Below are 13,799 nucleotides of genomic sequence, written 5' to 3' on the forward strand. Positions count from 1 at the left end.
TGAAAGTCTTTTGTGGCTGGGTGGTGTACTGGTGCTTTATATTTTAACACCTAACAGTAATTAAAGCTTGATCTTCTATGCTATTCTATTGACTATATCAACAAACCTGTGATTTGATATTGATTAGCTTAAACGTGTTATATTGCTAACAGAATGTTTAGATCCTTATTTCCATGTAGCCTAAATTTGCTATCTACCTATCTATTTAGATGTTAAAGTGTTTATTTGGATATTGGATATATTGTTATTTTAGAACAAAAGATTAAGACCTGAGATTTAATATTATTAAAATATACCTTGGTGTAAAAAAGAAAACATTTTATTAAGGTGGTAGAAAACAGATTGATTGGTGGACATTCATCTGCCGTGGACGTATTGCTCAGTCAGCAGCTCCCACCCAGACACCAGGTGGCAGTGTCCCCTACTGGCTCTCTTTGGTAAAACACCAAACTGTGAAGACATCCCGCCTGCTCCCAAAAATCGCAGATGAGCAGCAGCGGCAGCGTGAACCTGACACAGCGGCGTCCTCCCCCCGGGTGACGGACCGACTGACCGCCCGCTCGGTGGGAACGTAATGGACGCACGGACTCGGAGCGGAGCAGAGAGCCGCAGTCCCCAGATGGCGGAGTGAGGATGCGACTCCCCAGTTCCATCTTTGTGTCGGTGTCTCTGTTCACGGCCGAGACCACGGCGGCGCTCTACCTCAGCTCCACGTACCGCTCAGCTGGAGACCAGATCTGGCAGGGGCTCACGCTCCTCTTCACGCTCGTACCGTCCGTGCTCGTGCAGCTGACCCTCACCTTCATCCACCGGGACCTGAGCAGGGACAGACCGCTCATCCTGCTGCTGCACATCCTGCAGCTCGGACCCATCGTCAGGTCAGCGCTGCTTGTTTATGTCCCTCTAATGGACGCGTCCTCCACCCTGTTTGTGTCACTCGGTGAAACAGCTGCCAGCACCCACAGGTGTCGTGTCCATTGGTGCTGTTTCTGGTTAAAAACATGTCCGGCCTGCCCGCACATAAGCTGCTTAGGGCTGCTTTGATGAATGGTTTGCGCACATGCTGTTGTTTTCATGTTGCCCGGCTCTTTGTCCTCTCCGGATGGCCGCTGACACGCTGCTGCATTCAGTGTATGTGTGTAATGAAAAGGCTGGTCAATGGGAGCTTTGCTTATCGATATGTTCTAGATACCATCACAGCTGCCTGTCACAGAGTGCTCAGCCAGCTGCACTTTGAGGAAAAGACCCCCTCCCTCTCTCAGCTTGATCTTCTGTAGGCCAGGATCTCACAGGCCGAGCTGTGTCTGATTTATTCATGACTGCTCCAACTGAAAAGGGCTTTAAATCAGCACTATAAAGCAGACAGAAACACAGGGATATCCAGGATCAGGTTTCATATCACCTATGTTAAATACATGCAAAGTATTTGCCTCAGTGTCCAGGTGCCCAACAATCACCTCACCAATACTGAGTGTGTTAAACACTGCAGATATCTGCATTAAAGGGCTTTAAACTTTAATGGGCCGGGTGTCTGTGTGTGTGTTTAAGCTCCAGCCTGACCTGACCGGACCATCTGCCTCAGCTATATGAATCTGAGCCTAATCCTGCCTGCACAAAGAAGCCCTACTGTACACACAGACATGGAGTATGGGGATGCTGTCAAATATGCAAACATCAGGGGATCAGAGCAGGTCAAACATATGAGAGCTGATCTACAGAGATCAACTGAAAAACTGTAATTATTCAAAGAAAATGCACAGATTCTTCCAAAAGCTGCATGCATTTTGAGCACCTTTGCAAAATCTGGAGAGTATTTTCTTTCCAAATGTTTTTCTGATTTTCTGTCTTATTTTTATTTCTGGTTGCAGTATTATTGACAACCTGTTATGAGAAACCAGCCAGTTTATGAGGAAGGTGTTTGAATCATGGGCAAAATTATTATGAAGAAAAAAAACACAAGAAGGACTTTGGCAAAAGAAATCTGAAGAAGCTTCTCTATCAGGCAAAGACATGACAAAATCAAAGGTTTATGCTGTTAGCAAAGGACAAAATAAGGGATATGCCCATCAATTCTCAGAAAGTAGTCAGACATCTAGTTTTACCTGATTAAAAAGCTGTTTTTTAAAAATATATTATGAGATTTTCTGCAAAAAATGAACTAAAATTTTAAGAACGCAACTTTACTTTTGGATTTCAAGTGACAATTGAGACAAAAGATAATCTATGTTGTATTTAAGCATGTTTAGTGTGATACATGTACATGTTTAAAGACAGGAGGCTCTAAAAGACTGTCGGATGTTGAATAATTTATGTTTTCTGCAGGTTTCCCTGTTAAAGAGTGATTTTATCTCTATGTCCGTCAACATAAACACAGCCAGCAGCTCATTACAGTGATTGATTACTTAAAGCCAGCCATCAGTGTAAATTACCCATCATTCAACGAGTCCAGCCCATCCATGTGTGAAAGTCGGTGTAGGAAATAAGTAATTTATCATCTTTGGGAGTCACCTTGGGTTGTGCTTCTTCATTACGCACCAGTTTCTTTAAGTGTTATTGATTCTGATTGAACGGGAAACAGTGAGACAGAAAGAAAGTGAGTGATAGTGAAAGTGACCAACAGGAAATCCCCTTTTTTCTCCTCACAGCTTGTGATTTTAACAGTGTGTGTCATATTTGTGGAAACTTCCACACTCTCCCACAGCATGTTGATTCCCCGGCCGTGGCCTCTGAGTCTGACCCCGCTGGGCCCTGTTTCCCCTCGAGTGTGCGTTGGGATGATTACAGTTCAGACTTCTACATCTGTCCTCCATGAAGAGCAGATCTAAGAATAGCACGCCTCGCTGTCGGCTCCTTATCTTTGACAACACAACCAGAGAGGGGAAGGTCTGCCTCTGCCGTGCTGCCAGCAGAGCAACACTTCCCCTCTTCGTCCGCTCAAAACATCACTTCTTATTTATCTGGAAGTGAGTCCTTATCGTTTCTGCTGGAGTGACTCGGCACAAATACTCATCAGTTTTATTTCCTTCAAGTCCAGCTTCTTGTTTTCTCAAGAAGTGATCGTAAGCTAAACTGAAGGTCCTCTCATTGTCATATCCTCAGCTTCACACAGCTTAAATTCCCTGTCTACTCCTCAGTGTTAATACAGAAGGATAATTGTGTGATTTAAACACTGAGGAAAGTTTTTTTTGGAAGAAAGTAAAGACTACTTTCATTTAAAACTCTTTCTACTTGATGCTTTATTTTGAAGGATATGTCATTTATGAAGGTTTTTACCACTTGGACTCAAGCTCGACAGCGTACAGAGAGGACATTTACTTTCAATGAAGGACCAGGGACTTGTTTTGATATTTTTTTACATTTCAAATTCTATTTTCATCCCATCCTTAAATCTTTTCCCTGACATGCCTCTAGATGCACGCCAGTATCCTGTTTTGTTTTAGACACGTCCAGGATGTAGTGTTTACAGTTTCGTATCCCTGAATTATCTATCTGCTGGCTGCTGTTGATGGAGTGGCAAACCATAAGCAGCTAAATGTTTCTCTCAAGTGTCAATAGAGACACAGTAAGAGCTAAAGGAGACTAAATTAGACTCAAGCAGCCAGAATGAAATATAATGTGAAATCTAAGCAAGTGTTTTTGTCTTATTTTTGTCAACTTTGTCTTATTAGACTTAGACAGAGACACATTCACCTGACAAGAACAGAAAAATGTCATATTTTAACATATTAAAAGACAAAAATGACTCCTGACTTCTGGCGAAAAAGAAAAAGAACTGCCAATGGGGGATTTAAGTTTTACATTTAGTTTTGACATTTTTCTGGACTCAAATTTAGTTAAATTAGACAATTTTTACAAAAAAATGAGACGTAAACACTCACTTCAGTTTTAGTTTTTGCAGTGTGGGCTGTGTAAATACAGCACTCCTTAATGAGCACATAAACCATTTAAAGAATGTTTGAAAAAGTATCCACAGAAAAAGTGAATAAATAAATAACCAATAAGAGCAAGATTAGATAGACTTTTAATTAATTATGCTGCCCTTATTTGAATTAATGTCAGCTTTAAAGTTGAGACTGCTGTTGCAAAACTCCGACCTGAAACCGTATAAACACTTTCTTCTGATTCATGCTGCTCTTTCTCCTTCACTGAATTTTACTTCTTCTTTTTTTGCATTTTGTTATTTATACTTCATATTTTGAACTAAGTCAGTGATGCGTTCAGCGTGTGTGCTCCCTCCGCTGATAACAGTCGGTCCCTCCAAGGGTTTGAATCCTCCTGCCTCTCTGTTTTATTGGCGCTGAGTAAGAGCGCTGCTATTCCAACACAGACCTCTGGCCCCATGCCCACACTCAGCACTTCACTGTTTTTATGAACTCGCTGGCAGATGACTGGCTGTAGATGTATTCATAATAACACCGAGCTTAATGCGGTTGAACATGTTTCACCCCTGGCCTGGCTGTCACCAGCTGCCGCATTAAAGGCTCCTGTTACACTGCTGAGGAAGAAATGATCGATGAAAAGCCGAGAAATAATCACAGCCTCACCTGACAGGTTAGTTTTATGTTGTAGTTATGAAACAGAGTAAAAAAGGACATTGATATCTCTGTGATCAACAAAAAACAGACAAAACCAATAGTTTAGAGACAGATTATTTCTGTCATCTTTATTGTTACTGGTGTCGGTTGAGCTGATTGGCCATTAGTTGGACTTATAGCTTCAGACGTTTGCTGCATGTCTTCCCCAAATCTCTACTCCCAAACTCCTTTCTACCAAAATATGACATAAAAAAAGAAAATAATAACTTCAGGTGAGTTTCTTTTTGGTACAAAATTCAACAAACATTCATATAAGAATGATTCGGCTAAAAAAAGAACAGTACAGCTTTGTCTACAGGGGGCGCCAAATTCAACACCAACTGAAAGTTCCTCAACAGAGCTTTAAAATAATCAATCTTCCTCATCAAATGTTCAAATTTGTTTCTTGTTTGTCACATTGACCTGAAGATCTTTTAGTTTGGCAGCAAAACCAACTTAAAAAAAAAATAATAATAATTTAATGTATTTTGGTGATGTTTATCGGACAGGAAAGCTGAAGTTGTGTTTACTTCATGAAGTTAGCTGTTCTTGAGGTGTAAGTGTTCTGATTGGTGACGCAAAAACAAACTTAAGTGATATAATAGTCACTCATAACGGACACGTCTGCAGCTCAAACCGGCCTCTGATCCCCGTCTGCTGCTGCCTTTCAGGTGCCTGGAGGCGTTCTGTATTTATGGCAGCGTGGGCCGCGTGGAGGAGCCTTATGTCAGCATCACCAGGAAGAAGCAGATGCCTCGCAGGGGGCAGTCTGAGGAGGTGGAGCGGCAGGTGGGGCAGGCGGAGGGGAAACTGTTTACTCACCGAGCAGCCTTCGCCCGCACCTCTGTCATTCAGGCCTTCCTGGGATCTGCCCCCCAGCTCACCCTGCAGCTCTACATCTGCGTCCTGCAGCAGGGGGTCTCCATCGGCAGAGGTGAGGCTTTTTTACAACAGCACTTCGATTTTTTGTGCCCACACGCCGTCTGTCACCGGCTCCACAGCTCCTCTGTGATGTGGGCTGATCAGCTGAGTGCCATATTGGAAATAAGAGGATGGTGCTCTCATGAGTCAAAGCGCTGTTATGTAACATCCTCTCTGCCAGTTGGTGCAGATCTGGAGTCAGGGTGTCCAACTCTTTGTGTGTGTGAGAGAGATTTAGTAAAGGTTCAAACAAAGTCAAGGAAGGACATCTGGTCGTCCAATTTAGACAAAATAAAAAATGATATAAATACTGGGCTCTTTATATTCCTCGGCTTCTGGCTGTCTGACACTTTCATTTCACGCTTTGTGATTTAACAGCCTGGTGTGATGAAGCTTCAGGGGCTTAAAGGGAAGGTCCACATTTTTCTACTTCATTTAAAATCAACAGTCTGCTGCTTGTGTGGGCATTTAAGGTTTAATTATTCATTCAGCTTGTTCAGGAAATGAAGTGATGAACAACAGGATGATGATGAATTCTTTATAAAAACGAAAAACTAACTATTCAGTCTGACAGATAGTGTTTGTTTTGGGCAGATTTTAGTTGTTTTAACTCTTTCTGTTGTGTATTTGTTACATAACTTTATGTTGTATGTTGAATTTTTACATAACCTGCAAGAAAACAGGTTGAATTTGATACAAACTTAAGAAAAATGATCCCAAAAGCTGTTTTTTTCTCTAACAACAGGAACTCTGATGGTGATCTCCATGCTGTCCATCGTGTACGGCGCCCTAAGGTGCAACATCTTGGCTATTAAGATCAAATATGACGACTACGAAGTGGACGTTCGGCCCATGGCTTATCTCTGCATCTTCCTGTGGAGAAGTTTTGAAATCGCCACCCGTGTGGTGGTTCTGGTTCTGTTCAGCTCCGTGCTGCAGCTCTGGGTCCTGCCTGTAGTTCTTCTGAACTTCCTCATCTTCTTCCTCTACCCCTGGATCCTTTTCTGGCAGAGCCACTCGCCATTCCCCGAGAATATAGAAAAGACTCTGACCAGAGTGGGAACCACCATCGTGCTCTGCCTGCTCACCTTCCTCTACGCCGGCATCAACATGTTCTGCTGGTCGGCTGTGCAGGTGAAACTCAACGACCCCGACCTCATCAACAAGTCCCAGAACTGGTATCGCATGGCCGTGTACTACATGTTACGCTTTGTGGAGAACGCCTCCCTGCTGCTGCTGTGGTACATCTATAAAACAGACTTCTACAAGTTCATCTGTGCCCCGCTGCTGGTGCTGCAGCTGCTGGTCGCGTACGCCATCGGCATCTTCTTCATGCTGGTCTTCTATCAGTTCTGTCACCCGTGTCGGAGGCTCTTCTCCTCCAGCATGACGCAGGGTCTGTGGAACTGCTCCTCTCTGCTCTGCCTCATGTGCACCTCATCATCCCCTCAGAGGAGGCCGATGGGAAAGTCTGTCCTGGAGCCACCGAGTCCTAACATCCACAAAGATTCAGTAAACAACGAAGCCCAGGACACAGGCAGTGATTCAACAGAGGACATGCCAAATGACACAACATTCGACATGATCAATGAAACAATCTGTGAGACTCCTAATGAAATATCCAGTAATATAGGAGGAGGAGGAGGAGGAGGAGGAGGAGAAGGAGGAGTCAATGGGGACATTAGCCAGAGTGTGTCCTGTAATCCTAAAAGCATCACAAATGTTTGACGTGCCATTAAAGGACTCTGACAGCTATCATCTGTTCCCTTTTAAGTGCCACACAGACCCCTCTGGAGTTGAGTTTACACTTGTATCCATCTCAGCTCATTTTTCTCTGCCAGTGTCTCGGGCTGCTCCATGAAAACGTGTCCTTAACATCATACATCATGTTCAAAAACAGGCACAGAGGTGTCGCTCTCTGTCATCAACAATCATCGTGTGAAACCTTTCATTCTGCAGCCTTTCCATCAAACACAGACACATGGACGGCACCTTGACTTCTGAAGTCTAGGAGACTGTTTCCACCTTAATGCTGCATCACCAGGAGCTCTTCAAATGATTGTATTTAGTATAAATCTTTGGCATGGAGGTGTGCATGTGCTGAGCCTCAAATGAACTGCTTCTCTGCTACGGAGGGGGATCTGTTTTGTACAGGGTTTTTGACAGCCCCCATCCTCCTCTTGGTTTAATCATGATCAATCAGCATTTTTTACTCCTTGATAAGAGCTTTATCATGAATATGCGCTGCTTCTGTGATGTATTTGTGCTTGAGAGATGTTCAATCACACAAAGTCAAAGAGCAATCACCAAACATGGTCCTGTAAAGCACGTACATCTCCCAGCGTTGTGTTTTTTGCACGTTTACAACAAAAAAAAGAGGATAAAAGTGGCTTCTGTTCAACTGTTAAGATGCTTTGATGTATTTCAAAGCAAGGATGTATTTGCATTTTTTCTGACTCACTCTTGTTGTGTCTGCAAGTCTCTGTCTCATTTGTTAGAGTATTTACACTAAAATCAATTATATCTCATTGAAAAATGTTAAAAATTCAGAGTATATTTCAACTTTTGACGTGTGAGCGAGAGAATGTCAGTGTTTGTTTTTTGCACTAACTCCTTTTTGCGATGTATCTGCAGTGGGACGTGGACCCTGTCTATCACATCTTTTTAAAGAACGAAGGGCAACTTTTGAGGCCAAATATGTTTAAAAAAGTTGTACACATCTAACATTGTCATAAAAGCAAAGAAAAAGGAATTTAAGGGATAAATCCTGCATAAAAGTTTAAATAAATTTATATTTATATGTGAAAACTTTCTGTCTGAGGAGTTATTTGACATCCTGTGCTGACCCCTGGAGGACAACTGACTGTACTGCAACCATATACCATTCACAATGTGGATTCATTCATAAATGTATCCATTCATTTTATGACTGCATGCTTTTTTCAAATTAGTTAAACAGCTCTCACAGCTACAGAACAACACGTCACAGACACATTCTAGGATTTTATTCAGAGAAAGTTTTTAAAAAACTGGTTCAACCAAAACCTGGAATATAAGACTCTCATATCTAAACAGTTACAGATACTAATTCAGAAATAACTCAAAAAGTACTGACACATTTAGTCAACTTCCTACTAAAACACAACAGTTAGACTTTACTCTGATATAAACAACAGTTCAGTCATTTTGGGGGAACGTATTAAAAGAACAGGAAAGATCATCAACTATATTTTCAGGTCAGAGACTGTACAGAAACACAGCAGCACTTCACGTTTGTTTACTTTTTTACCTCCTGAGTTTAGCACTTAATTGCCCACATTGTTAAGCTGAGGCTCATGGGAATAGTATTCAAGACATTAAACACAGATTACAATTAGGAGGAAATATTGAGAGCACGTTTTTTCTTCCCTTTCCAAAGAGACGTTTTCACACATCCTTGACTCACAAACTTTAGCTCTGATCCCAAAGTCAGGTCTTTAGAGCCTGTGGGGACATTTAAACCGACAAGTGTTTCTCACTAGAGGGTAATGAGGGCTTCTTGGTCATAGTTTCATTTTAAGAAGAGCTTTGGGAGGCAGAAAGGAGCGCAATTACAGAGGCACAGCAACTGCAAATACGCTGACCACACAGTACATGGTGCGATTCTCCCATCGCACGGTGCAGTTTCCTGAGAGACACAAACAAACAGGAGAAATGGTTACCCCAATGCTTCAAAACACTCCACCTATCCTTTCAAGTCGTCTCTCACCATCAGTGGTAGTGTCCCAGTAACAGGAGTTTGCTGTGTGGAGACCTGCACCTGTCTTCTGCATGATCGCACAGTTTACTGCAAAACATCAGAGAGCAGTGTCACAAACAGAGAGATATGAGCTCTACACGAGGTCACAACATCCTCTATTTCTGTCATGTTGCTACCGGTACTGACGGTTGGTTTACCGATGTATTTAAACGGCCGTCCTTGTTTGACCAGGTGAGTCAGAGAGTGCTCCACGATGTTTGCTGTCCACTGATTCACTTTGCTCTGGTCGTAATCTGTTCCTCCAATAACCCCTTCAATACACTGAAAAAAACACAGGCTGTTATCACGTTGAAATGACGATTTAGAGAAAAAAACAGTTTGATGGTGTTTCCAGATGGAGAACAGGTACCTCTTTTACGGTGCTGTTGGCCTCATCGGCATTGAAGGTAACCTGTAGTTAAAAGATACAGGGAGAAAATAAAAAAACTGGTCACTCCACAAGATTTTGTAATACTGTCTTTAATGCTTTTGCATTAAAGACAATATTACTTCTAAGAATAAAAAACTGTGCTTTAACTTGGATTTTGTTTGTCATGACACTTTATACTTTCACCTTACACTTTCTAACGCACACTTATCTCAACTTCAGTTAACTCCCCTTTACTTTGTAAAAAAAAAAAAAAGAAAGAAAAGAAGAAATAGATTTCTGCTTACTGAAAACCAATTATAGGACGCTAAATTTAAGAGAAATGTAACTTACTAAATTACCACACAGTAATTACAAATAATTTATTGGTTGTTTAAAAAAATAAATGAGGTAATAATCTTTTAACTATACTAACGAATCTTGGCAGTTAAATGAGTCATAATTATCAGTAGCTTGATAATACACAATCTCCATCATTTACTTATCCTTTTCATTTTTAAATTTCTTTGTCCACCTGATCAAACAACAAGTTTTTTTATAATCAAGATAGGACTACATGAGTGTTATTGAGGTATTAGCTCCACAGGTAAGCCTCTTAGTACTTTATCCAGGAAAGCAAATTGAGTAAAAATGCATCTATAAAATGAAATGAGTAACAAATATTCACAGTGTGACCTGCTACTTCTGAAGTTAATACTGATTTAACAGTATAAGTGTGATGACTGAGGCCACTCCCTGATGGTTATAAGCGGCTAACAAAGCTAGCCGGTTTAGCTAACTGCAGTTACAGGTTTTTGAGTGAAATATCGAGGAGTTTACCGTTTAATTATATTTAATTGATTTTTACTCTACCTCATCACCAGAGTTATATTCCTCCATCGTTTCTGACACTGACACAGCGGTTTAAATCCTGTCAATATCCTACCCCGGCGTCCCTTTGTAGTCCTTTTGTAGTCGTTTTGTAGTCCACTTACTGTTTACTTCCTGTCTGCGCAACCGGACACTGAGTTATCACACCGCCTCCGTGTGGTGGAAGCCATACACTACAAGACACCAACTCAACCAACGTTAGAGGGCGTTAAACACACATGAAACACTCGATCTGTCTGTTTTTCAGAATTAAGGTTCAGAATTAACCTGTTTAATTGATCCAGTTAACAAAACAGGCCGATTTCACATAATGAAATTATATGTGAAAATGAATCCTTTTAGATTTCACACATGTGGTCCATGTTGTTGCAAAATGTATAGGGTATTTTTCAGTAGTATATAATGCAATGAAAGTGATTCAGCTTATTCATGGACTCATTACTAATTGACTTTTTCTCTCTTTTTATCTCATTTATCTTAAACTATTATCCTTACTTCTTTGACTATTAATCTATTATAATCATAATGCTATTTTAGTGCTTTACCCTATTTTTAACTTTTAAACTGTTATGATAATTTTTTATAGGGGTACATTAGTCTCTACTCTAGAATATTTCTTTTGAACAGGTTTTACCACGTGTGCAGTTAATGTATTTTTTGTTGTATTTTTTTTTTCACTTTTAAACAAATTTGTCATCTCAGATTTCAACATTTTTAAATGTATGTAACTCCTTATTTTAAAGATTGATATTTATTTATTCATTTATTTATTTAGTCATTCATTCATTTAGTTAAATTAACCTTAATTTTTTTTGTGTGTATGTGTTTCTTATGAACAATGCATATTAATACCTTGTGAAAATGACCCAAAGTTGCTATTTTGTGTTTTTCTTTGCATCAGGGAGTCATTTCAATATACATTCCCCATTTAAAAAAATAAATAAATTAAAACTAAATAAATAAAACAGTAGCATAAACTTCCAAGTCATAAGATGTGTTGTGTAGAGAAACACCATATAATCGTTATGAATATTTAAATACCTGTCCTCATGTGCTCTTATTCCAGGGCCCTGTTTGTGTAAGGGGGCCAGCCTATGAATTTCTCAGCCACAAAAAGTGTGATTAAATAATCTGTCAGTCTGGCTGCTCCTCTGGCCATAACAGCTACAAAAATAGAGTCCAAACCCCAGAGGATCTGAGAAAATACACAATACTTAATGTACCACTCTGTGACAATAGGGACTTAACCTGAAAGTGCTCACTAAAATACACGTTTGTGTAAAACACAGTTAATACCTCAATTGTTTATTCATAAATAAAGAACAGGAGTCTGAGTGAGTGCTGCAACAACCGTCGCATTGTCAGAATAAGCCTATTTCTCAAGATTTCGCGCATGTCTCTCTCTCTCTCTCTCTCTCTCTCTCACACACACACACACACACACACACACACACACACACACACACACACACACACACACACACACACACACACACACACACACACACACACACACACACACACCACGCCCCCTCCTGACGGGAACACCCTAGCTGTGGATTTGCGCCGTCAGACGGTGCCGAGACGCACGGACCCACTCACGTACAGTGCGGATCCCCGGACTGACCTCCAGCCCGCCGTGCTTCCCTGCCGGCTCCTCGTCACTCTCCGCCGCCTCCAGGTAAGACAGACCGCGGCTCAGCGGGTCACCCCGCGGCACCACCGGGACACCAAACACCGCCGTGTTTCCTCTGGCATATGGAGCAGAGCGCGGCTGATATTTGTCTCCACTTAATGATGTTTTATTTCTCTCTTTTCTTTCCCTTGTGCTGTTTTTTCCTTTCTTCCGGGAGGTGGGGGACTGCTGCTCCACCATCACGACCACGATCCCGGAGGATTCGTCACACACACAGCGGGACCAGACAGCCTACTTCCCGGGTAAAGTTAAGAGCCTTTTACACAGGTGCAATGCAGCAAAAAGCTGCTTTTCTCGCCTCTTGTTGCCTCCGTTTGTATCGAAGGTAGAGTAACCTGCGGTCAACTCAGGTGAATTTTGGTTATCTGCTTGGGAACGACATATTTTCCAAACGAATTAGCTCATATTGGCTAAAAACCACCGATACAAAAACAAGAGAGCGTTCCCCTCCTTCAGACCTTAACTTGATCAAGATTTGGTTCAGTTGTTTTTCTGTCTGTGCAGCTTTGTTCAGGCAAAGAAAGACCACAGAATTCATCTCACTTATTTGCATAGTTCCTTATTTGTATACATTATAGACTTTGCATATATTTACAGTTTAATACTTGAATATTGTATTATTTTGAGGGAGTTGATCATGGAGGTCTTTGCACCTCAAGTTCTGATCTGGGACCATATTATTCATTGTGCAATCAACCTTTGCTCAACAGAAGTGATTATGATTGATCATTTTCTTTCTATGTTTGTTTATTTGAGGATTAAAAGTCAGAAAATGGTTAATGAAGCCAAACAATGTTACGATAGTGAAACGGCTGATAGATGCCAACTTGTTTGTGCTAAATTAGAAACGTAATCGGATTTATGAACAAACAAGATTATCAGAATGATCCAATTCATTTCAACTAAGATGTAGAAGAACAGAGATAGCAGACTCAAAAATTGGAATGACTAATCAAAATGTGTAATTTGACATTTTGAGGAATAAGACAAAATAAACCTTTCTTCATGACTTATCTTAAACATTTTCGTCAAATATCTTATTGCACAGATCCTGTTGTCGATTGGATATCAGTGGCATTATCATCAACGCAGGTACCTCTGTGCAATTTGCAGGAAGAGCCAGAACTGCATGAAGGTAGATGAAAAACAGCAGCTCGGGGGTTTAGATTTGGTCTATATCAAGCCTGTTTTGCCAAAAACTCTGTCGACACGTGCAAGTTTAATTCCCCACTTATCCACTACTGAGGTGTACAGGTAAACTGTAATTCCTGTTAGTGTTGGAGATCTACTCACCATACAGTATAATCCCATTGGATAATGACAGATAAGTCTCAGTTTCATCCTCATTAAGGAATAGAGAATGTTAAATTAATAATAGTATTAGTATCATGATGTGCCTTCCTTGTTTTTAAATCAAGCTGCTTCCCCCGGAAAAAGGCTGTACACACTGATCATCAACTTGTATTTCTTTCATTATCTGATGGTTTTATGTGACTATCAAAGATATTTTGGAGTTTAAAGCCCACACAGTTTAGATAAAAGGATTGCACGCTTTGAAAAAAGCAGTGTGAT

The 13,799-nt window shown here is 40.9% G+C and overlaps 3 protein-coding genes across 6 annotated transcripts in view; 2 read left to right on the forward strand and 1 right to left on the reverse strand.

Annotated features, from left to right (window-relative positions):
• Positions 1–417: 417 nt before the first annotated feature.
• On the forward strand, positions 418–8,285 carry xk (X-linked Kx blood group (McLeod syndrome)). The gene is made up of 3 exons (XM_074694992.1): positions 418–878; positions 5,246–5,508; positions 6,241–8,285. Exons 1-3 carry the CDS (start codon positions 634–636, stop codon positions 7,221–7,223), a joined length of 1,491 nt encoding a protein of 496 aa, XP_074551093.1. The 5' UTR covers positions 418–633; the 3' UTR covers positions 7,224–8,285.
• A 222-nt stretch (positions 8,286–8,507) lies between these two features.
• On the reverse strand, positions 8,508–10,661 carry dynlt3 (dynein light chain Tctex-type 3). Its single transcript, XM_074694994.1, has 5 exons — positions 10,514–10,661; positions 9,644–9,685; positions 9,432–9,555; positions 9,244–9,321; positions 8,508–9,162 (listed from the first exon to the last, which is right to left on the reverse strand). Exons 1-5 carry the CDS (start codon positions 10,538–10,540, stop codon positions 9,086–9,088), a joined length of 348 nt encoding a protein of 115 aa, XP_074551095.1. The 5' UTR covers positions 10,541–10,661; the 3' UTR covers positions 8,508–9,085.
• A 1,408-nt stretch (positions 10,662–12,069) lies between these two features.
• The window catches only part of sytl5 (synaptotagmin-like 5), a 38,709-nt gene continuing 36,979 nt past the window's right edge, over positions 12,070–13,799 (forward strand). For all 4 annotated transcript variants that reach the window (XM_074694648.1, XM_074694651.1, XM_074694650.1 and 1 more), the window contains exons 1-2: positions 12,070–12,212; positions 12,385–12,469. The gene's annotated coding sequence lies outside the window, so the exon portion shown is untranslated. The remainder of the gene's footprint in view (positions 12,213–12,384; positions 12,470–13,799) is intronic.

The sequence above is a fragment of the Halichoeres trimaculatus genome, unplaced genomic scaffold, assembly GCF_033239565.1.
Source record: "Halichoeres trimaculatus isolate MK-OKI-2021-1 unplaced genomic scaffold, fHalTri1.1 fHalTri1_scaffold_19, whole genome shotgun sequence".
Classification (NCBI taxonomy): Eukaryota; Metazoa; Chordata; class Actinopteri; order Labriformes; family Labridae; genus Halichoeres; species Halichoeres trimaculatus.